The 20,353-nt window shown below is 40.4% G+C and overlaps 1 protein-coding gene across 2 annotated transcripts in view; it reads right to left on the bottom strand.

The window, feature by feature from the left end:
• The window catches only part of USP6NL (USP6 N-terminal like), a gene marked incomplete at its 5' end in the record, with an annotated part of 117,876 nt that overhangs the window by 82,538 nt on the left and 14,985 nt on the right, over window positions 1–20,353 (bottom strand). The window contains one exon of one of the 2 annotated variants that reach the window (XM_084299018.1): window positions 10,475–10,547. The exons of the other annotated variant lie outside the window; for it this stretch is intronic. Coding sequence (XP_084155144.1) covers window positions 10,475–10,547 — 73 coding nt within the window. Of the gene's footprint in view, window positions 1–10,474; window positions 10,548–20,353 lie in introns of those variants that run through there. 2 annotated transcript variants of the gene reach the window in all.

Here is a 20,353-nt window from a genome sequence, read left to right as displayed (position 1 = left end):
CCCAGGGACAACTGGATTCAGCTTCCTGCATCACGATCATACCTCCTTTAAGAGCTACACAACCCCCAAAGCCGACACAACACTGTGAAAGCAAAATTAATCCTATACAAGTCTTAAGTAACTCTTGTAAATTTATTGCTTAAGCTGCAAATTCATCAAAAAGCATACACTTGAGCCACTTCCAAGTGGCAGCAGAAAACACCTGCAATCCAGCAGAGTTACTGCAGTAATATTTGGCAAACAGGAATATAGAAGGACTCCACACGCTGAATATCAATGAGCTTCTCCATATGGACGGAGTCTGTTCACAAGGGCTGCAGTTAGTGAGCCTCTTCTTGTTTTAAAATGAAGCCCACATGCGTGCAGAGAGCCCTCGTAGCTGACAGGCTGCAAGATTTATATTGTGCTCATCTCTGCGGCCTGCGGTGAGGAGTTAAGTGACCGTGACTAACAACTGTGCCATCTGATACGGGCGTCGCTCTTCTGGAAAGGACTGCGTGCAATCAAGTATGTGATTGTACTTACATGGCTCTCTGTTTGTTTGAGTTTGTTGCCATACAGTAATGCTACAGGAGATAACAGCAGCAGAGAGAAACTTGCATCACCTGGGACTTGACGCAGGAGGGGGCGGCGCTTGTTCCTCGAGGAACTGGTCCCACCAAGGACTTCCTTCCTCCAGGTACTGCTAGAAACTGTTTTGTTAGCTGCTTTATTAGCAGAGAGCAGCAGTCTTGGGCATCTGTGTACTTATTTTCTCATTTCCACCAAGAATTTAATTAACTGACATTAATTAAGTTTTCTGTTTGATCTGGAAATTCAGCTCAAATTAACATTTTTATGGGTAGTTTAATACCAACACTGGCAGATAATTCCTGTTAGCTGCTTGTACATGCAATGAGAGGGACAAAACAAGGGAAGCTATTCCACTTGGAAACAAATATTTTTATTTGCTGTTAGATACAGCTTTTTTAAAAAAGCTGGATATGTTATCTGAGTTGAGAAGTTTGGATGTTTTGCTTATAAGCTATACCTAAAGATCCACAAGCTCAAGAAGACACAAAAATACCTCAGAAAAGCCAGATAAAATGTCCAGGAAATCTGTGAGCTGTGGATATACACCAAAACATTATCTAAGCTACCAGACTGCCATCATTATCTGTTACAGAAAATGTCCAGCTGAGACCCTGTCACTTTGAAACATTCACCCCATTTAAAGTTATTAAACAGGCAAACTGGTTAGCATCCATCTCTGCACTGTCACTTATCCCCATCCACTGCAATTTAACAAACAGAACTGTCACCTTCTTAAGCTCTCAATGTATTAAATAAGTTCTGTGCAAGTTTTACAACCAATGAACATGGAAGCTAACATCCATATTTAACATTAGATTCCAAGTTTCATAAGTATGAGGATAAAATACTGGAAACTGAACAATTTAAGGCAAAAAAAAATAGGTCATTCTTCATTGCATTAAGGGTGCACATCTTCAGAGCACAAGTTTATGAAAAAAGTATGCTTTTCAGTGTCAAATAAAGTTGACATTATACTTTAAGAGCCCAGAAGAAGAAAAAAGCTGTACACATTTTAAAATAACATATGCACGATTGCCACGATCTTACTGAAATCAAGGTCAGAAAAATCTGTTCCCCTGAACTATGAAAATGCAAGCTGGAACAAGGTTTGTTTTTCTAGATCCTGCATACAGAATAAATATCAAACCCAGGTTTCACAGCCCTTTCTCAAGAGTCTCCACAAATCAGATGCATGCACTTAGTTGTGAAATTCACGTCACAATAAATAGAGAAGAGCTGCTACAGAAGGAAAGGTACACAAAAAGCCTTCCCCCAATGTTCAGGTCCAGGCCAAGCCCTTGTCTCTGCTCCGAACTTACTGGACAAATGCCTCAGGGCAAACAGAGCTGCAGTTTCGCTTGCAGTATCACTAAAACCAGAAAACCAAAAACATTTCATCCCGCCAGCTCAAGCTCAAAACTATGTAACCCATTAACCTTCTGCAGTGCTAAGCAAACACTTGGATACATCACCACCTCCCCACACACAGCTGCCCTCTTCTTTCAAGAAACCCAAGAAAGCCACCTTGTTTTCAGCAGGTCTCACTCCCAGCTTCTGTGTTTCCTCTGCTGGGGTAAAATCAGGCAGGAGAGTTTCCTCAAGCACTGCTACTCCAGGTCAGATGGACTGAGCCCAGCTGGACTTAGCAGCACACAGCAGCATGCTGCAGCTGGAAAAGATGAAGCTGGTTCCCAACGCCAGAATATTTCCAAGGGATTTAATAGGAGGCTTTGTTTCCCTTCCCTGCAACTCAGGCACAGAAGCTAGGACCAAACCAATGGGTATCAACTGTAAAAAAGCTCTGAAGGCCACAGAGGCATCCCACTGTCTGCCTGATTTAAAACCACAAGACAGCCTATTACCAGAAGAGGATAAACAGCAACTTAAAACAATATATAATCGTGCAGCCTTAAAGCTTACAGGTGGTTGCTTCTACTTTTTCACTATTTTGTGTCAATAAAAGCTTTAACCAAAACTATACTTACACTAGAGATGGACTTTAGCTGAAGAAAAAAAGTTTGTTTCGATTTGCTACATAAATGAAGACAGTCTGGGGCTTGCAGCTCACTGTTGCTTCACATTTGACTACCCCAGACACACTGCAGAACATCAGATTGGGGAAAAAATATCACAGCAGTCAGTAATTCCAGCAAGTGAATGAAACATCAAGCTCTGACTATAGTTACAGGCAGACAACCTATATTCGGTTTTTATCACTGCTGAAAGTTGCTCCAAGACGAAGTGGTCAGTGCAACCAGAGAAGTGCAGTGCATGCCAGAAGAAGGCTGGAATCAAAGAAGCAAGATTATAGCACTGCCTGTCAGGCAAATAGCAGAGGTTCTGTTGATGTTGTGCTTTGGTGGGGTTTTTTGTTGGTTTTGGTAGGTTGGTTTTATCCCCGCCCACCCCTGCGGCCTTACAGCTACAAAAAGACTATTTTACTTCATGGGCATCAGAACTTGTGGGACTTCACCACCCTCAAACAGCCTTCACACATCTTCGGGGAGAGCAAAGGAAGAAAAGGGGACACAGCCACGCAGGCTGTGCAAACAGCAGCTGTAGCTAGTGGCTGAAGCCATGAACAATTATTTGTAATATGCCTGGTTCTAAAGCTTTCTAATGACAATGTCAAACATCTTGTCAGAAGCACTAAACTATGATTATTAACAGAGTTTCTTTTTCTTCTTTAAACTCCCTTCTTTTTTTTTTTTTTAATGTGCTATTTTATCTACTGGATTACAACTGTGAACTCTCAGCTACCTACAGGCACACTCAAAAGAAACAATACGTTTTTCTTTTTTAAAAAGAAAGAAAAAAGCACTGCACCAAGTCAGATCAGTTTCTTGATGCCAACACAGCTATGCTGATTGATACCACACTGAATTTCTGTCCCATCTAGCAGAAACAACACTGAACCTGTTGTGTTTTTCTCATTGCTGCACTGTTCTTTACTCAACAGGAGCATTATGGTAAGCTATTATATTGCCTATACTGCTACAGAAAGAGAGGTAAGGTTGCATTTTTCAGGAGTATTTGTAATTTGTCAGTTGACCATTCATGGATTCAGGTACCTGCTCTGTCGTCCCATCCTTCCACCCACCCCCCCAAAAAAACACTACAAATTAGAATATCAGATCACAGCACCAAGCTGGAGAGCTGTTTCCTTTACTGCACTGTCCTTCTTGTAAACCAGCTCTTTTCAGTTAACTAACATTACTGCATAAAGGAACAGAAGTACCTCATTTTTCTGTAGTTCCTCCTACAGCTAAATCAAATTCAAGCGATCTGAATTCATTTTGCTAAGTCGTAGGTCAATTTCCAAGACACAACATCTAAATATTTTGTTAAACGGTGCTACCTACCTACCAGTCAGGGCCTAAATCAGCTGCCAGCAAAGTCAGCCATCAACAGCTACGCATGGCTAAGCAGCACTACGACCCTTCTTAATCACTGCATCTGATACTACACAAATGAGGAAAAATATTTTTAAGTTGTTCAACAATCTAACTGTGTTAGTACTTGTGTATGCATCACCCTGAGGCAGAACAACTTGGACTCTTGCGCTCACCTGGCTCTTTGCACTGGCTCAGCCAGGAAGGAAGCCCAGCCCCACATTTGAATACCACATTCAGCTTTGGGCCCCTCAGTACCAGAAGGACATCAAGGCCCTGGAGTGCGTCCAGAGCAGGGCTATGAAGCTGGTGAAGGGCCTGGACCACGAGTCCTGTGAGGAGCAGCTGAGGGAGCTGGGGGTGTTTGGTCTGGAGAAGAGGAGGCTCAGGGCAGACCTCATTGCTCTCTGCAACTACCCAAAAGGAAGGGGTGGGGAGCTGGGGGTCGGCCTCTTCTCACAGGTGTGAGAAGAAGTGATAGGACCGGAGGGAATGGCCTCAAGTTGTATCATGGGAGGTTCAGGTTGGCAATGAGGAGCCATTTCTGCTCAGAAAGAGCAGTCAGGCACTGGGACGGGTTGCCCAGGGAGGTGGTGGAGTCATCGTCCCTGGGGGTGTTCAAGGAGAGGTTGGACATGGTGCTTGGGGACATGGTTTGTGGGTGACAGTGGTGGTAGGGGGGTGGTTGGACCCGATGACCTTGGAGGGCTTTTGCAACCATAATGGTTGTATGATTCATTTACATGCCAGTGCTGTGTCCTCCCTGGAGCTGGCATGCATTGCAATCTGGTAAAAGCAGATCAAGATTAAGACTACCGCAATCAGAAATAAGATTAGAATTTAGTTTAAATCAGTTTCCTGCTTTGAATCACCACATGACTATACAAGTGCCCATGAAGCTGTAAGAGTGATTTGAATTGGGATGAGGAGACAAAACAAGCAGCTGAAACAAGGCAGGATGGCATCTTTAAGAGACACTTATGCTAGTGCTAGTTGCCTGTAAAACCACTGCCAAAACGCCTAACTTTAACCAAAATACAATAATATCAGTAGAGCCTGCTGAAATACAGCTCAATTTTATCACCCTAATACAACCTTAGCTATGGTAGATAATAATTAAAGCTGTGTATGTACATATTGATGAGCTACATAATACAATCAATGATCCTGACTGATGTGACCATAATTTCTTCTTTAATGGCAAAAAAAATTGTCATTGAACAATTGCCAAGATCATTTTTATTCTAGAAAATAAAGATCACTACTTTCTCCCCTGTCCATTCCAGCTCTAAAAAACAAACTGATTTTAAAAATAGGTGTACAGGTATAGAAGAAAACCTTTCCTTCTATACAGCGTTTCTCAAGTTAAAATCCCCAGCCTGGGTAATAACTGTTCTTTCATCAATAAAATACTTGACTGCACAGCTTTATTTCACGTGAACTGCACTACCACTGGCTATAAGGACAACTGCTGGAGTCAGACTGCCTTCAAGCAAGAGGTCAAACTAGATTAAAGGGTAGAGAAGACCATGGTAAGCAAGTGACTTCTCACATCACCTTTTCAAGCACAGCACTGCTAGCTGGGTGATGGGGGGGGATTGTCCTGCTCTGCTCTGCACTGGGGTGGCCTCACCTCCAGCTCTGTGTGTGGTTTTGGGTGCCACAGTATAAAAAGGACATATAACTGTGAGAGAGTGTCCAAAGGAGGGCTACAAAGATGGTGCAGGGTCTAGACGGGAGGACGTATGAGGGGTGGCTGAGTTTGTTCAGCCCAGAGCAGAGCAGGCCGAGGGGAGGCCTCATGGCGGCCTGCAGCTCCCTCACGAGGGGAGTGGAGGGGCAAGCGCTGAGCTCTGCTCTCTGGGGACAGCGACAGGACCCGAGGGAACGGCATGGAGCTGGGACAGGGCAGGGTCAGGCTGGGGGTTAGGGAAAGGTTCTGCACCCAGAGATGGTCGGGCGCTGGGACAGGCCCCCCAGGGATGTGGTCACAGCCCTGAGCCTGACGGTGTTCAAGGAGTGTTTGGACGCCGCCCTCAGACACATGGGCTGGTTTTTGGGTGGTCCTCTGTGGAGCCAGGAATTAGACTCCATGGTCTTTGTGAGTCCCTTCCAACTCTGTTATTCTGTGATTCTACAATTATTAAATGAAATGTTGGGCAATGATGGTCAAATATTTGCCCCCAAATTCCTCTAGAACTGTTCAAGCTTTAGGCTGCACGCTGCATTCAACCAGCTCACGTGCATTCCCGTGGAAGATAACTCGAAAGCAAACGCTAATAACTTGCTGCAGGACCTTTAGATGCAAGATGGAGAAAATAAAATAAACAACCTATTTCAAAAGAAATACACCAGAAGGAGGACCACAGATTTCTTGCAAAGTCTGGGAGATAAGGTTCTCCCAGAGAACCATCTGCAAGCAAATTCAGGCAGCATCTTCACGAGTGTGAGCTATTACTGGGATATTTCCAGAATGAAAAATTAACTTTGAAACTGAAGATATTTATTAGCTTTGTCTGCAACCTAGATGGCTGAGATACGGTATGTACCCCAAAGAAATATAGGGGATTCCTGAAGGAGCATTACCAGTGGCTTACAGCCCAAATACTGCAGTGGCCAAGCATATGCTCCCTCTTGCAATCTCTAAAAACAACCTCAAACTTAAGTTTTCCATTAGTCATCTTTTACACTGAACTTTGCACACTTTGTAATTTGGTGATTTTAATTTGGTTGTCTTATCTGATGAACATATTTCAATGCAACGTCGTTTTTCTATTCTAACATCAAGGTGATGCTGCCAGTTATGCTCTGCTGCAGCCATCTGTAAGAAGGAAGAGGGGGGAAGAGGTAAACCAAGAATATTTTTTTATTTTAAACAATTTTGATTTCAACCTGGATTTCGGACACAGAAAAAAAAAAGAAAATAAACCATACATGTATACCCTACATTGATTTCTCCAGGAGAAATAACATTAGAACTATTTGTTTGAATACAGACAGGTTTCAGATCTCGTGAAATACATGGCCTTGAATGAGAACACTTATCAAGAGAATTTCATCCTGACATGATTTTGGACTTTATCCAAAGCCAAGGTTTCAAGGTTATATACATATATTTTTAAAGCCTTATGAAATAAAATAGTGACAACCTCTTTATTTATTTGCAACTTCTTATTCACCTTCAAAGTTACAGAAAATGGTAAAAAGCTAAAGTGTTAGCCTTGCTCCAATAAATGGATTAGGAATTTTTTTTTTTTTTAAACTAACCTGATGTTATCTAAATACAGTAAGGGTCTGGATTTTCCAATTAAAAACAAGCAAACAAAACACACACACACACACAAAGCAACCACCACTACCACCCCCCCAAAAAAAAACACACTCAGCTTTCACAGCAATTGGAAGATTGCTGGACACAATTAAATGGTTTTGTTTTTTTACTTTAAAAATAAATAAAACTCTTGGGACTCAAGTTCTAATTAGTGCATTACAAAAAATATATATATATGAAAACAGCTGTTAGACATTATAAAGCAAAACTTACTGTTTAGCTCATTATATCCATCACTAAGCAAGAACCTCACAGGGCTAGGGAAAATTTGGGGGATGTGAGCCTTTTCAACAGCCAAAGAGTAAAGACAAAATTATAACTAAAGGACTTGCAACTGGGAGACGAGCACTCTATTTGCAGAAGTTAGCCTTGTATTTGTAAACCATTTAATCACCCTCTTATGATATAGAAAGTGAAATCTAATTTAACTAGAGGCATGAGTCACAGCCACAATGAAAACAAACTCTGGCCTATAACAAACAATTAGACTCAGCAGCTTTGGCAAGCTGCTCAACTACCCGATTAAATTCACATCTCAACCCGTGAAACGTTAAGAACGGGTTCCTTTTAAATAACATTCCTCAAGACTTCCTTCGGCAGGGATTGAATTTTCCTCTCCACAGCAGCTACCGCAGGACTTATAATAAGCTTCTGTTGTGAAACCACAAATGCAAAAAGGACGTGTTCTTGGCTAATAACCGTGTTTCTAGGTCTCAGCTGAAAATGAGCTTTGGGGAAGTTGAAGGCTGGGGGAATCCTTTCCCCCATAACCTTGCACACTATTTAGGAAAGTAATTATAAAGTTAGGACACTCAATTTCAAAGACAAGGTTTTAAACTAGATGCGGCATAAGAAATATGCAATACATTACCCTACTTTGAAATGTCTCCCCCACATCAGTTAAGGACCTACTGAGGGAGACACTCTTCCTACACTTTTCCTCCCCTCCACAGGCCCAGTGCTCCCTGCAAGTATCAGCCCAGGTATTTTCAGTGTCATTTTCCTGGGTTCCTGATTTTCACGACAAAAGGACAGGTTCTTACAGTAAATTTTATTCATGCAACATGAGACCAATGAACTTTAAACTCTACCCAAAAACATATTTTAAGGATGAACGCTCTTTTTTAAGAAGAAATAGAGGGCTCACCTGAGGAATGCAATTAAAAACATCGGATGTTTACCAACACTAATTTGAAAGCACATTTGTAAACCCTTCACACACCAGCCCTCCTGTCTCAGTGAATTCACCTCGCATTCACACTGGGCTTCCTAGCAACTCTTCCTTTACAAATACATTTTTCCATTTACTGAAAACAATGCTGAGAATGAGTCATTTCTGTAGAATACAGCCCCTCACATACACCAGATGCCTAATGTTGCATGCTGCGAGGAAAGAAGACGAGGAAACTAATGCCTACTCAGATTGCTGTATTTATTACAGAAGTCTGCCAGCATTTTGCATCGTTTCCTTCAGAATGTTTCAGGTTTGTTTTTTTTGTTTGTTTGTTTTTAATGTTAAGATCTTAACATTGCTCATAAAAAAAATTGCTACCAAGTTCTCCAAGAGCTAACATCTAATTAGCTCAGCTGCTAGCACCCCGAGAACACTGCCCAAACAATGGCCAAAAGGGGTCTGAAACAAATGGGGGTGGCTGGTGGGGGGCATGGGGGAGGAATCAAAGCTTTGCAACTCATATTCTGAGCATCTCTTCATGTTTTTCAAGGCTTGCACTTCCAATTCAGTTGAATCAGTTCCAATAAACAAGTTTTTATATTTTTGGTGTTACCTTCGTAAGTTCTTATAGCTCTTCTCTGAAAAGCAAGCTGACTAGTTAGCTACACTCAGAACAGACACAAACTTCCGTCCCCTTCGTTTTTCTCTCTAACAAGTGGAGCGTAAGGAAACAAATCCAAACCTGAAGATGAACGGAGAACTGATACCGAGTAATTCACTGTGATGATATTATACAACTGCTGGGTGGGACGTTCAGCCAGTCATTACAAAATCTAAGGAATTAATTAGGAAGTTTAGTTTCTTGAAATGCACATCCTTTTTTTTTTTTTTTCTTTTCCCCAGAATAGAGACTATAGAAGTGGGTCCCAATTCTACCTCCACTCACGTTGTTTTCTTACAGTGGTGTTTTGTTAACTAATTCCTTCGAATTACAGCAGCCTGATATGATTAGATAAGTGCTCTGAATTAAGGATACTTGCCTTTAGCCACAGATTACATGTAACGGCAGAAGAGAACAATGCCACAGTAACAGGCAGACGCAGACGCTATGGGCTGTATATTATTCATGACCTATTCAGCAGGAAATAAAGTGCTCCCAGAAAATTAATTCTGGTAATAAAGGAGTGCAATTTTTAAGACAGCTTTATGAATTATTTTGTTCCTCTACAAAACGTATATTCAGCAATTGCAAATAATTAAGATGTAAAAGTAACAATGAACAGTAGGAGGGGGGGAAAAAAGTGTTTAATTAGTCCTTAATTAGATAAGTATGCCAGATAGCACAAAGGATGGAACTAGTTTCAAGGAGGAAAAAAAAAATAGAAACAAACATCCAACACACTGAAGAGAACAAAGAAAAAAGCATTTAACATCAATTAATTTCAAACAATAATTATTTCAAGTAATGTTTTGCACACTTGCAAGAGCCATTTCAGATTTTGAAGTTAGCTGAAGTCTAGAAATAATCTAATTTTGAAACCTAAACAGCAGTGCAGCTGTGTATGTTCAGTCTCTCTCATTTCCATAAGCACTGAAGAAGCCTATTTTTGCTCTTATTCTCATTTAGAATACTTAAGCTTCTAAAAACTATTCTGATGGGATTATATAGAATATAGTTGCTATTTTCACAGCCTGAGCTACCCAGACAAGAAAAACATTTCTTTAGCCCAGAAAAATAAGGAAAAGATCTTCCGAACAACGGTAGCAGTTACAAATGCTGACAAACTCCATCTTCAGCATAATAAACGTCATCGGGATTCTCTTTGGGAAAGCTGCAGTTGCAAAGCGATCATAATTAGGCTTAATATAGTTCAAAGCTAGATTATGGGAGCTGTACATGACACAGAAAATTAAGTAAATATTCAACTATAACCAAGCTCCAACATATTTCAGATTTATAGTAAATTACTCGGAACACTGAATACAACCCAGTGCTGCTCTTACCTTTCTTAGCAGCATCTGTTCTCCGTCTTGCTGGCGACACCAGATCCTTTACAATCTGTAGCACCTGAATCATTGCTCCTTAGCAGGATCAAAAGAGACTGGATGCGCCTCCGAAATTCCAACAGGTTTCATCCCTACACAGTATTACATGGCTGTCTTCTGAATGCTCAGGCAAAACTGATGCAGGAAGAACTCAGCTACCTTCAGAGCAAGATTTCTGCCTGACGACTCTCCAGGCTGGGGTGATGGATTTAAAGTGACTTCAGCACAAGGAAACAAAAAACTGCAAGCAGTCCTAAACGTATTTCTGCAGAACATTTTAAAAATTACTTACTGAAGAGAATGCATACCGATTTCTCTAAATAAAGTTCAAAGGAAACGTTCACACCAGGAAGTAAAGAAAACACCTCTTGAAACGAATGCCAGTTGCAGCAACGTGCTCCCCCAGGCATACCCACCTAAGAAGTGGGGCTGCATCCTCTTTTCAAGTCTGAATCGATTCATGAAATTTCACATCATGTTTTAAGAGAGCTACTGGTGCAGGGTAGAGACAGCGTCAGACCTACTAACAGAACTCAAATTGAATCTAGCTTGCTAAACTCCAGCAGGCATAAGCAAGCACCTGCTAAAAAGAGGCACTTGGCTCCCCTTCCTCCCCCCGAACACACACCTCTGACACCCTCCGACGTGACTGGAATCCTTGCACACCAGGAAACAAGCTGGAAATCCAGGGAGCATTTCAGGAGTTCTCTCTCTCACCACCAGAGGCCCAGAGAACAGTTGCAGCTCAGGTACTATCATTACTTTTGGCAGGTAATTTTAAGCAGACAAATGGCAGTGTGTGCCCCACAACATTTTTAATGCCATTTGGAAAATGTACAAAGGCACTTCAGAAATCCTTCCTGTCAAAGATTTTACAGGGCTAAGAAAGAAAAGAATCATGAGAAATCGTGTTTTATACGGTTGCATTAAATAACTGTCAGCCCCGAAGAGCCTCTGTGAATGCTTTTGGAAACTGAATTCCTACACAGTATCATAGGGCCTCATCTGCACAAAGAGAGCAATTTAGAAAGCCAACTTCGTTTTCTGTAAACCATAACATCAGAACAAACCCAGGCCACAACCAACCAAGGCACGAGATGCATTCTCTGGCCTTTAGACCTTCTGTTCCCATTGCTTAAGTGTTACGAGTTGGGAGGAGAGGTCATCTCTTTCCATTTCCAGCTGCTGATCACACGCATGTCAGATTTAAGATTTGCTGGCGTATTTACCCACGTGCACGTTGGTCTGTTGAAACACGCACAGTGTAGGCACAACAAACTGTTTCTCTTCTGGTAGGCTCATTTACATTCTGCCCGTTAACCCGCCCCTGCCAGAAGTAATAACATTCCCGAGTACTATCATATTTGGTTTGGCAAAACAAAGACAACTAAAATCATTATCTCTGACAAGCCATCCAATTTCTTTTCCCACCCTGCAAATATGTCCACTCAATGGGAAGCTTGGAGACTATTACTGTGCAACTAGAATTTCTCTCTTCCCAAGAGAGGACTCTTCAAGCTCTCTGAAATGAAATGTCTAGCTCTTCACGTAGAGAATAATTTCCAACTCCTATACATAAACTTCAATTCCAGGTTTCAGACAAATTACTTTATACGTAGAGAGGGAAGGAAAAAAATATATAAATAGATGTTTCCAGAAAAAAAAAAAGTATAATTTCAAAACATTTATTTAAAGATGCAATATACAGGGTTGCCTGATAAAGTTTGCTTGTTAATAATATGGACCTCTACATTTCTGCTGTAAGAACTTTCCCACTGTTATATTTCCATGATGTGTTTGTTCTTAATTTAGTTGGGTTATCGACCAACTTGTCTGCAAGTTACAGATATAAACTCAAAGGAATATCATTGCTTACAGCTAAATGACATCGTAAATTTACTCTGAAAAGCTGACCAAGTTTATGGTTTGCATAAGCATACAACCATCTTTACAGCACTATGAATTATTTTTGTCTTTAACAGACATATATTAAAGACAGAAAAAACGAAGAGGAGCACCGTACAATAAAATCCCCAGTAATAACTGAATAAATGTTTAACCAACTAACACGTGAGTATTCCTTACAGATCCTGAAGGTGATTTATAACTGAACTAGATTAATCTACAGCAAGGTTCTGAAGTGTTGGAGAAGCAAGAGAACAGTGGGCTGACAAAGAGCAACAGTAGAGAAGAGGGAATGTAGCAAGAGAGAAGGGAATAGAAGGTATATTTTCTGCTTGCTTTCATGTCACCATTATTTTCACGATTCAGGAAGGGAGCGATATCAATAGTAAAAAGAGAAATCAGAGCTACTGAAGTGCTGCATTTAGCACCCAAAAAAGGATTACAGCTGTTCCCTACTGGGAAAACAGAAGTTGCTCCATTTTCTTCAAAACGATTTCTTCTCCCAGATGATTAACCGGAGAAGGTTTCTTAGATGATTTTCAGGTCTTTTGGACTATGACAAAAATACAAAACTAGTACCTACAAAAGTCTGCAGAACAGTCATGAGAAAGGCTTTTATCCCGTGCTCACCAGCGTCTCTCTCTCCTAAAGGGAGGTTCACAAGCACTTCAGGAGTAGCAATCATTTTCATATACACCTGCCTCCCTCAGCATGAAACAGTCTGAAAGGATGGCATACATAGTAGTCTCCTTCTTGTCCTATTTGAGAAATTGTAATTTATAACAAGAAAAAAAAGCTTTAAAATGAACTTAAGAAACTGTAATCAGGTTTACTAAACATCCTGTTTGCAAGAAGAGACGGATACACAAGATAAACCAAAACGAAACCAAGTGTCATAACCTTAGCGTAAGAATTTAAGCAGGCTCTGCTTGAGGAAGAAAAGTAAAGTTACATCTTGGTGCGTATCACGTGAATTCCCACTAATCACTTGCATTTTCAACAACTAGTTAGCTGAGCAATATGGGCTTGTTACTGTTCTTGCATTTTGCCTTTCTTCCTTAACTTCAAAACTTTAGGAAATAAAGGAACCACACACGTTATAACCCTGACAAAATACTTTTGTACGAGAAGGAGCAGTTAACCAGGACTGGATTTTATGGATCACTGTGGTTACCTCTTCACCTCTCCTAACTATAAAGAAAAGAAAGATCTGCATCCTGATTAGCTGGCTGCCAAAATAAGCAATGTTTCTATTAATGTAATTATAGTTAGCTGGTCTTTGAAAGGAGTTTTTTCATAAAGCATACTGCCAGGAGCTAACGTGTTTACAGCACAAAGGATGCTGCAAAGTTATGGCTCAGTGGATATTTGTCGAACAACAATTAGGGGGAAAAAATCAGAATTTAAGTTTAAGCAAAACTTTTTCCCCCCCATCGCTCTCCTTTTATAATCTGAAGTTGTTATAAAGCCTAGACAGAATACCATGAATAAAACACACACACACACACACACACACACAGTGAACCCTCAGGGTAATCCCAGACAGCACAGCAGCTAAACTACCCCAAAACACACCCATTTGTTGTGCCCTGGTTTGCAGAAAGGAAGATGTACAAGCTACTTAAAAAAAGCAACACCAACACCCACCACTAAAATGGCTTGAGGGAATTCATTCATACGAGCAGTAGGCCTGTACACATTTTTATTTGAGATGCAAAGTTATCTTGACCATTCTTTTTCCATTTCACATCAGTCTGACCGGGCTAGAATTCAGTTTACATGCCACATCTCCACAGAAACCTATGCAATTCTGTCTTCATAATCCTACCTTGTGTTCCCTATGGAGCAGACCAGAATTATTCATGTCCTTTTCCTTATCTGCTAGACTCTAAACATGGTTAAGATATCTACAGGCTGACAAACCCAAAGAAACAGACAGTTCATAACGGGCAGAGAGAAATTTGGGGAAAGCAGCCATGGCAAGGTATCAGACTGAGATCCAGTCCTGTCGCTACCCGTTTCAACAAATACAGAATCAAGCTTGAAGGCTTGCCATCACCATCTAGAAATCAGATAACTGTATACATCAAAGATTTCATCTGACATCTCTTTAGTTCTGCAAAAGAGAAAAGCCTGATGTTATAGATGTGGATTTACAAAAGTCAAGGTCCATCTGCCTTTTGAACCCCTCTTTCTACATCTGAAAAAAAAAAAAAAAAAAAAAAAAGCTTAAACACTTCAGAGTCAGTAGGACTATTCATAACAAGGGCTATAAAAAGCCAGGTACCAGCAGCAGCAAAGGCAGATGTTCTTAATGACCAATTTGAATGTTTGCTTTAGAAGCTGCAGTTTCAGAAGCCACACACGGCCGAACTGCTTCATCTCCCCTCCTATCTTAACACAGCAGCTTGGAAAACGAAGCAGATTTTCTTACAGGGAGCAACAAAAGTTTTATAAGCAAGAAAAGAGTTTCTCAGAATTAGAGTAGTTTAAAAGGATTAAGGAAATGCAAGTAAGGTACGGTAGTTGGAAAAAGATTCTTTAAATACCAGAAAAAAGGAAAAACGTATTCTAAAAATATTTGCATGGCAATTTCCCAGTACATACTTTCTGGAGAACAGTGATAAAATCAGGTACAACCTACCCAAGAATTAAGTCACAGCAATACCTTAAATATCAACAGAAACAATTTGTTTTACAATACTCCTCTCTGACTTTCCCTGTCACAATTGGTCTTCAAATGAATATCTCAAAATAAATAAGCATTGAGCTCTAAGACAGGCACTGTATCATGATACAAATTACTCCTAGAGCAGCTGTAAAGCAGGCTATCCATCCTTTCTTGCTAGTATTTTGAATTAATTTTCCAATCCATAACCTGAAGCCTACAGTTTTCATTCGTTAGGTAATCAATAGTCAGGTCCAGTTGGCACAGGAGAATTTTGGAGTTCCACACATCAATAACTAACCCCCACCCCCACCAAACGTCTGAATCTTCATTATTTTCCAAAGAGTATTCTCGGACAGTAATAAAGGGAACCATGAAAAGGGAAGCAAAGAAAACCAAATGTTCTCAAGACATCATTTCTGGCATTCTGGTAGCCCTTCCTGGGAAACCGTTTGCACTAGTGACAGAAACCCTGCTTGTTATTCAAGGCATTCATTTTTCAAGGATGACTGCTTTTGGCTATGCATTTTGCATAAAAATAAATAAAATATGCTCACAGTCTTCTAAATAGTAGGATCATCTAGGCTGGGAAAGACCACCTACATCACCAGTCCAACTGTCAACCTGACCTACTGAGTCCCACCACTAAACCACCTCCCTTACTGCCACATCCACACGTTCTAAACACCCCCAAGGGATGAGTTCTCCCCTCAGCCTCCTCCTTTCCAGTCTAAATAGCCCTGATTCCCTCACTCGCTCCCCATAACTCGTTTTCTCGTCCCTTCACCAGCTTTGCTGCTCTTCTCTGCACACACTCCAGCAACTCCACATCCTTATAGCGAGGGCCCCGAACCTGAACACAACATTTGAGGTGCACAAGGAGCCGATCAGTTCCCTGCTCCTGTTGATCAGCACCCCCAGGTCCTTTTCTACCGGGCAGCTTTCCAGCCTCTCTTCCCCCAGCCTGCATCAGCCTGGGGGTGTTGTGCCCCAAGCGCAGCACCCAGCACTTGGCCTTGTTGAATGTCCTGTGGTTGGACCCAACCCATCGATCCAGCCCATCCAGATCCCTCTGCAGAGCCTTCCTACCCTCAAGCAGATCGATGCTCCTGCCTAGCAGACCAACAATTCCGCCTCAGTTGGTATGATTCTGCAGTCATTAACTGCTTAATTCAATGGAATTTGCATTCAGTTAGATTCTTTTTTTTTTTTTTTTTCCCCTTTTTTGGCAGTTCTGCCCCCATTTTCAAAGCATGAAAGCATGGCTACAGTTTTTAAACAAACTGATGTCGACGGATGATCCTCTTTTACAAGCAGTCATCTTGGGAGCAGAAAGAAGCTTGGTCTAGATAGAGGCTAGAGAAGTACTAAATAATTGTAACAGTAAGCTAGAAGTGCATTCTGATTAAGGAAGAGGCATTTGTTCACATCTTTTATGTCTTTTTCTTTCTACTTAAACATATAAGAAAACTGTTCATTACATTCAGAACTTTATTAAAGGGTCCAAAAGATTAATTCTACCTATTGCAGGCAAATATAAGTACATATATCTATATCAAACCCCCCAAAAAAAAAGAAAAAAATGAAAGTTAAGGAGGAAGAAGAAGCGTAAGTGAAGTTCAGCAGCCATTATTGCAGGGTTTGAAGTTTTAAGGAAAGAAACTACACATTGCAAAATCCTGCAACTGCACAACACCCTGACTGTTCTGCCTGTTACTCAATTCATGTTCTTTTTACCCTGTAACTCTTGCTACAACGCATTCAGCAAGTGGATCTAGGTGGTATCATGACAGACAGCGACTTTCCCAGAGCCACAAGAGTCACCCTGGCAAACAGACACCATGCACTAATGGAGAACAGCATCAGATCTTTGTGTTCAAGTATTTCTCAATGAACTGTTTCAAAAAATATGAAAGCAGGTATACTCTGTTTTTTCCTCCCGACAGGTGTGTTTTACACCTATCACGTCTACCAGCAAAATAAGGACACTGCTTAGTCTACGAGCACTTATTTCCCATAAAAATTGTACCATCAAATCTAGACATACACATGTGTTTAAGTACTTTCAACATCTTTATTGAACTAAGCTACACGGTTCAGCAAGAGTTCAAAAGGCTTTCAAAAGCTCTTGGGTATTTAACCTGTTACATTTTTAACTTGTTAAAAAGGGTAGTGCACAGTGCAGAACTCCTCAGATCCAAAATGAAGTGTTGCAACTACGTGAGTAGGGCTGTGTTAAGCAAGCAACACAGATGTCATGATGAAGAGCAACCACAGAACCTCAGATTCTTTTTATGAACCTTCAAAACATTTGTCATATTGCTTTCTCCTCTTCCTCGTGCCTATGTTGTCCTTCAAAAGACAAAAGGCCACCACGTAATGTAGAGTCATTGAGTAAATAAAGAAAGTGCCAACAAAGCAAGAGGTGTTTTTCCCCCAGCAAAAATTATATCTAAGGACCTCATTTCAATTATATGATTAAATATTTTCTAAAACGCAGAAGGAGAAAAAAGTCAGTACAAGCTCTCATCTCAGCAAATGTACACAATCCACAGAATTTCTCAGTCTCTCTAATATTATAGTCCTAATCTTTATATGTTTTTAGCTACATATTTATTTTGCAGACAAAAGCCATGCTAGAGCTCTCAAATAGAAATTACACATATGTGAAATTGTAATTACAACCAACAGAAACATTTTAAAAGATTTTCCCAAACCGAAGATGCAGCATTTCCTCAATTTTGCATTTCCTGGATTTGGGTCATAGCTGTAGTAACTGATAGATTGACATTTATCTTCAAGCTAAATAATGTTATCGAAATTATTCACCTAAACCTCAGCAAATGGAAAGAAGCCACATTAGTCATTAAAAAGAGATGTTTTGTCATTTTACAATATTAAAAAACAAAACTATTACTATCATACTGACTGAGTATTGACACACGTAATAATTTAATCTGGTAAAAATTAAGGAAATTGAGTGTATGTTTAATTCAAGAGAAACAAAAAAAAAAAAAAAAAAAAAAACCTTAGCTTTTAATTTAAATCTCTTTCCAGTGTCCTGTTGAAAAAGATATGAATGAGGTGAATAATCCCATCTCACTGAAGCAAAGAAAACCAACAAACTCTGTGCATCACTTTGTTAGCAGGACTAAATCTTTACCAACATTTCCATCTTGGTATTTAAGAAATAAAAAAATGCAGCTGTTTATGGCCGCCAGGAAAAATAGCAGACCTTATTAGTCCACTGCATAAATACACAGTATTTTTATTAAGCCTGCATAGTCACTTTGTGTACCAAATATTCTACGGTAGGACTGGCTCTCTGTAATAAACTCACACTTTTTACAAGTTTTTGAGCGCTTTTGGGCTAGTCTAGCAATAACAAAATATCTTTTCACACAAAAACAGCTGTACTACTGATGAAAATACTGCTGTAAACAGAAGCTGAAAGACTTCAGTACTTCAGAAGTAACTGAAGGAAATTATCCTGAGTGTCACACATATCAGAAACGATCCACCCTCCGTAAGGAAGTGTGCCTAGATCTATTTGTTTACTGCAGCCATGTTTTAAATCTCTCCTTGTACATTCACTCAGAAAACATGTCTTTAAAATATACTTAACTGATGTATTTAAAAAGCCAGGCTTAGTAATTAGAGTCGAAAATGACAAGTATGTTAACCATGACTACTTAAAGCTAATCCTGGAGTTATGGCTGATATGTATGACAGTGGCCAGCTGTGGCTATCTCTAGGGATCTCCCTGCTTTGCTTTTGTTCTTAGGAATGGAATTAACGTCGTAGAGCACTCTAAGTAGCATGTTACACTTGCTTTGAATCCCGTCCTATTTCCTGTAATTTACACACATGACAGCTGTTACCAAAGAGTTCCTCTACTCCCCCACCAATGGAAAAACCTGGTGGAAACACCTGGGCTTCTCAGCCCCACCACTTGCAGACAAACTGCCCCAGTGCTAGGCAGAGGCAGGAAGCAGCAGTGTGAAACAGGCTTCTTGGCTCAGCTTTATTTTAAGACAACCACATTATTGAACTGAAGAGCATCTTACTACCTGTTAGAAGAGCAAAAGTAGAAGAATTGTACAGGCTGAAGTGCCTCAGTCCCTTCTTTAGCAGACTGTAGTGCATGTAATGTTCTCCATGCTCTCTCCATAGAGAATTTAAACTCATGCCAACAAGTTTCAGTCGAGCATTGTCCATGGTCTGAATGAGGGACAGAACTGCAACACTCTACCCACTTAGTCAGGCACTGTACCTCTGTACCAGGGATAGAGGTACAAAAAAAGCAGTGCCATCATCCTCTGTTTGCTGCAGACTAGCCTTTAAGCTGCTCCGTTAGGCAGGCCTTGGCATACTGTTTAGCAGGATCACTGAGTTTCAAGTACTGTACAAGAACACAGATTAGGAGTTAGTTCTCCAAATGGATGTCACACTTTATGACTGATGTAATTAAGGAAAAAAAAAAAGTCTCAGAGTTTCACATAAATATTATTTCTTTATGTTTATTTTAATGCTTGGGGAATAAATAAATCTTGAAACGTCACTAGAAGTGACTCATTAGCCTTTGCTCTAAGAAACATTTTCCTACCACATAGCTAAAGGGGAATCTGTGGCCGTTTTTGTCACTGTTCCTGGCATAGAAAGGAATATGGCAGGCGGAGGAAGCAAGGGGAGAAATAAAAAGCAGAAGTGACAATTCTCAGTTTGTACCTCATCTTTTAAGGGCTAACTATAAACCTAATTTTTCCTCTCTCATCCCCCAAGACCAAGCTCTACTTCTTTCAAAAACTTTTATGGTAACTATGTTTAAAAAATAAAAAGAGAAAGAGAGATGCTACAAGTTTATATAGTTTTTACAACCAGACGTAGAGAAATATAAAATATAGGAAATATGAAATATTCTCCTAAGAATGCAAGGCAATCAGGGTCTGTAGAGCAGACAAAGCATGGCTATAACATAGCATCCCTGATAAGAACAGAGTGCTGCACCTGGCAAGCATCACTTCCAAAAAGTAAGTTTGGGTGAGGGCAGGGAAGGAGGGCTGTGTCATTACAGTGTTTGCACAACTCAAACAGTAGCACCACAAAACAATAGTCCTCGTAAAAGGCTGAAAGAAGTTCTGCTACAAACTAAAGAGAAGGAAAAAGCTTTATATTGAATGCAGCAAAACACATCCTGGTGGGAAACTTACTCCCCTACATCTCTAAAAATTCTGGGAAGTTAACTCCCGCTCTGAGAACAAGCT

Source organism: Netta rufina, assembly GCF_964035555.1.
Source record: "Netta rufina genome assembly, chromosome: 1".
In the NCBI taxonomy this organism is placed as follows: domain Eukaryota; kingdom Metazoa; phylum Chordata; class Aves; order Anseriformes; family Anatidae; genus Netta; species Netta rufina.
Note: the sequence above shows the minus strand (reverse complement) of the source record. Positions and strands in the feature narration are given on the sequence as shown.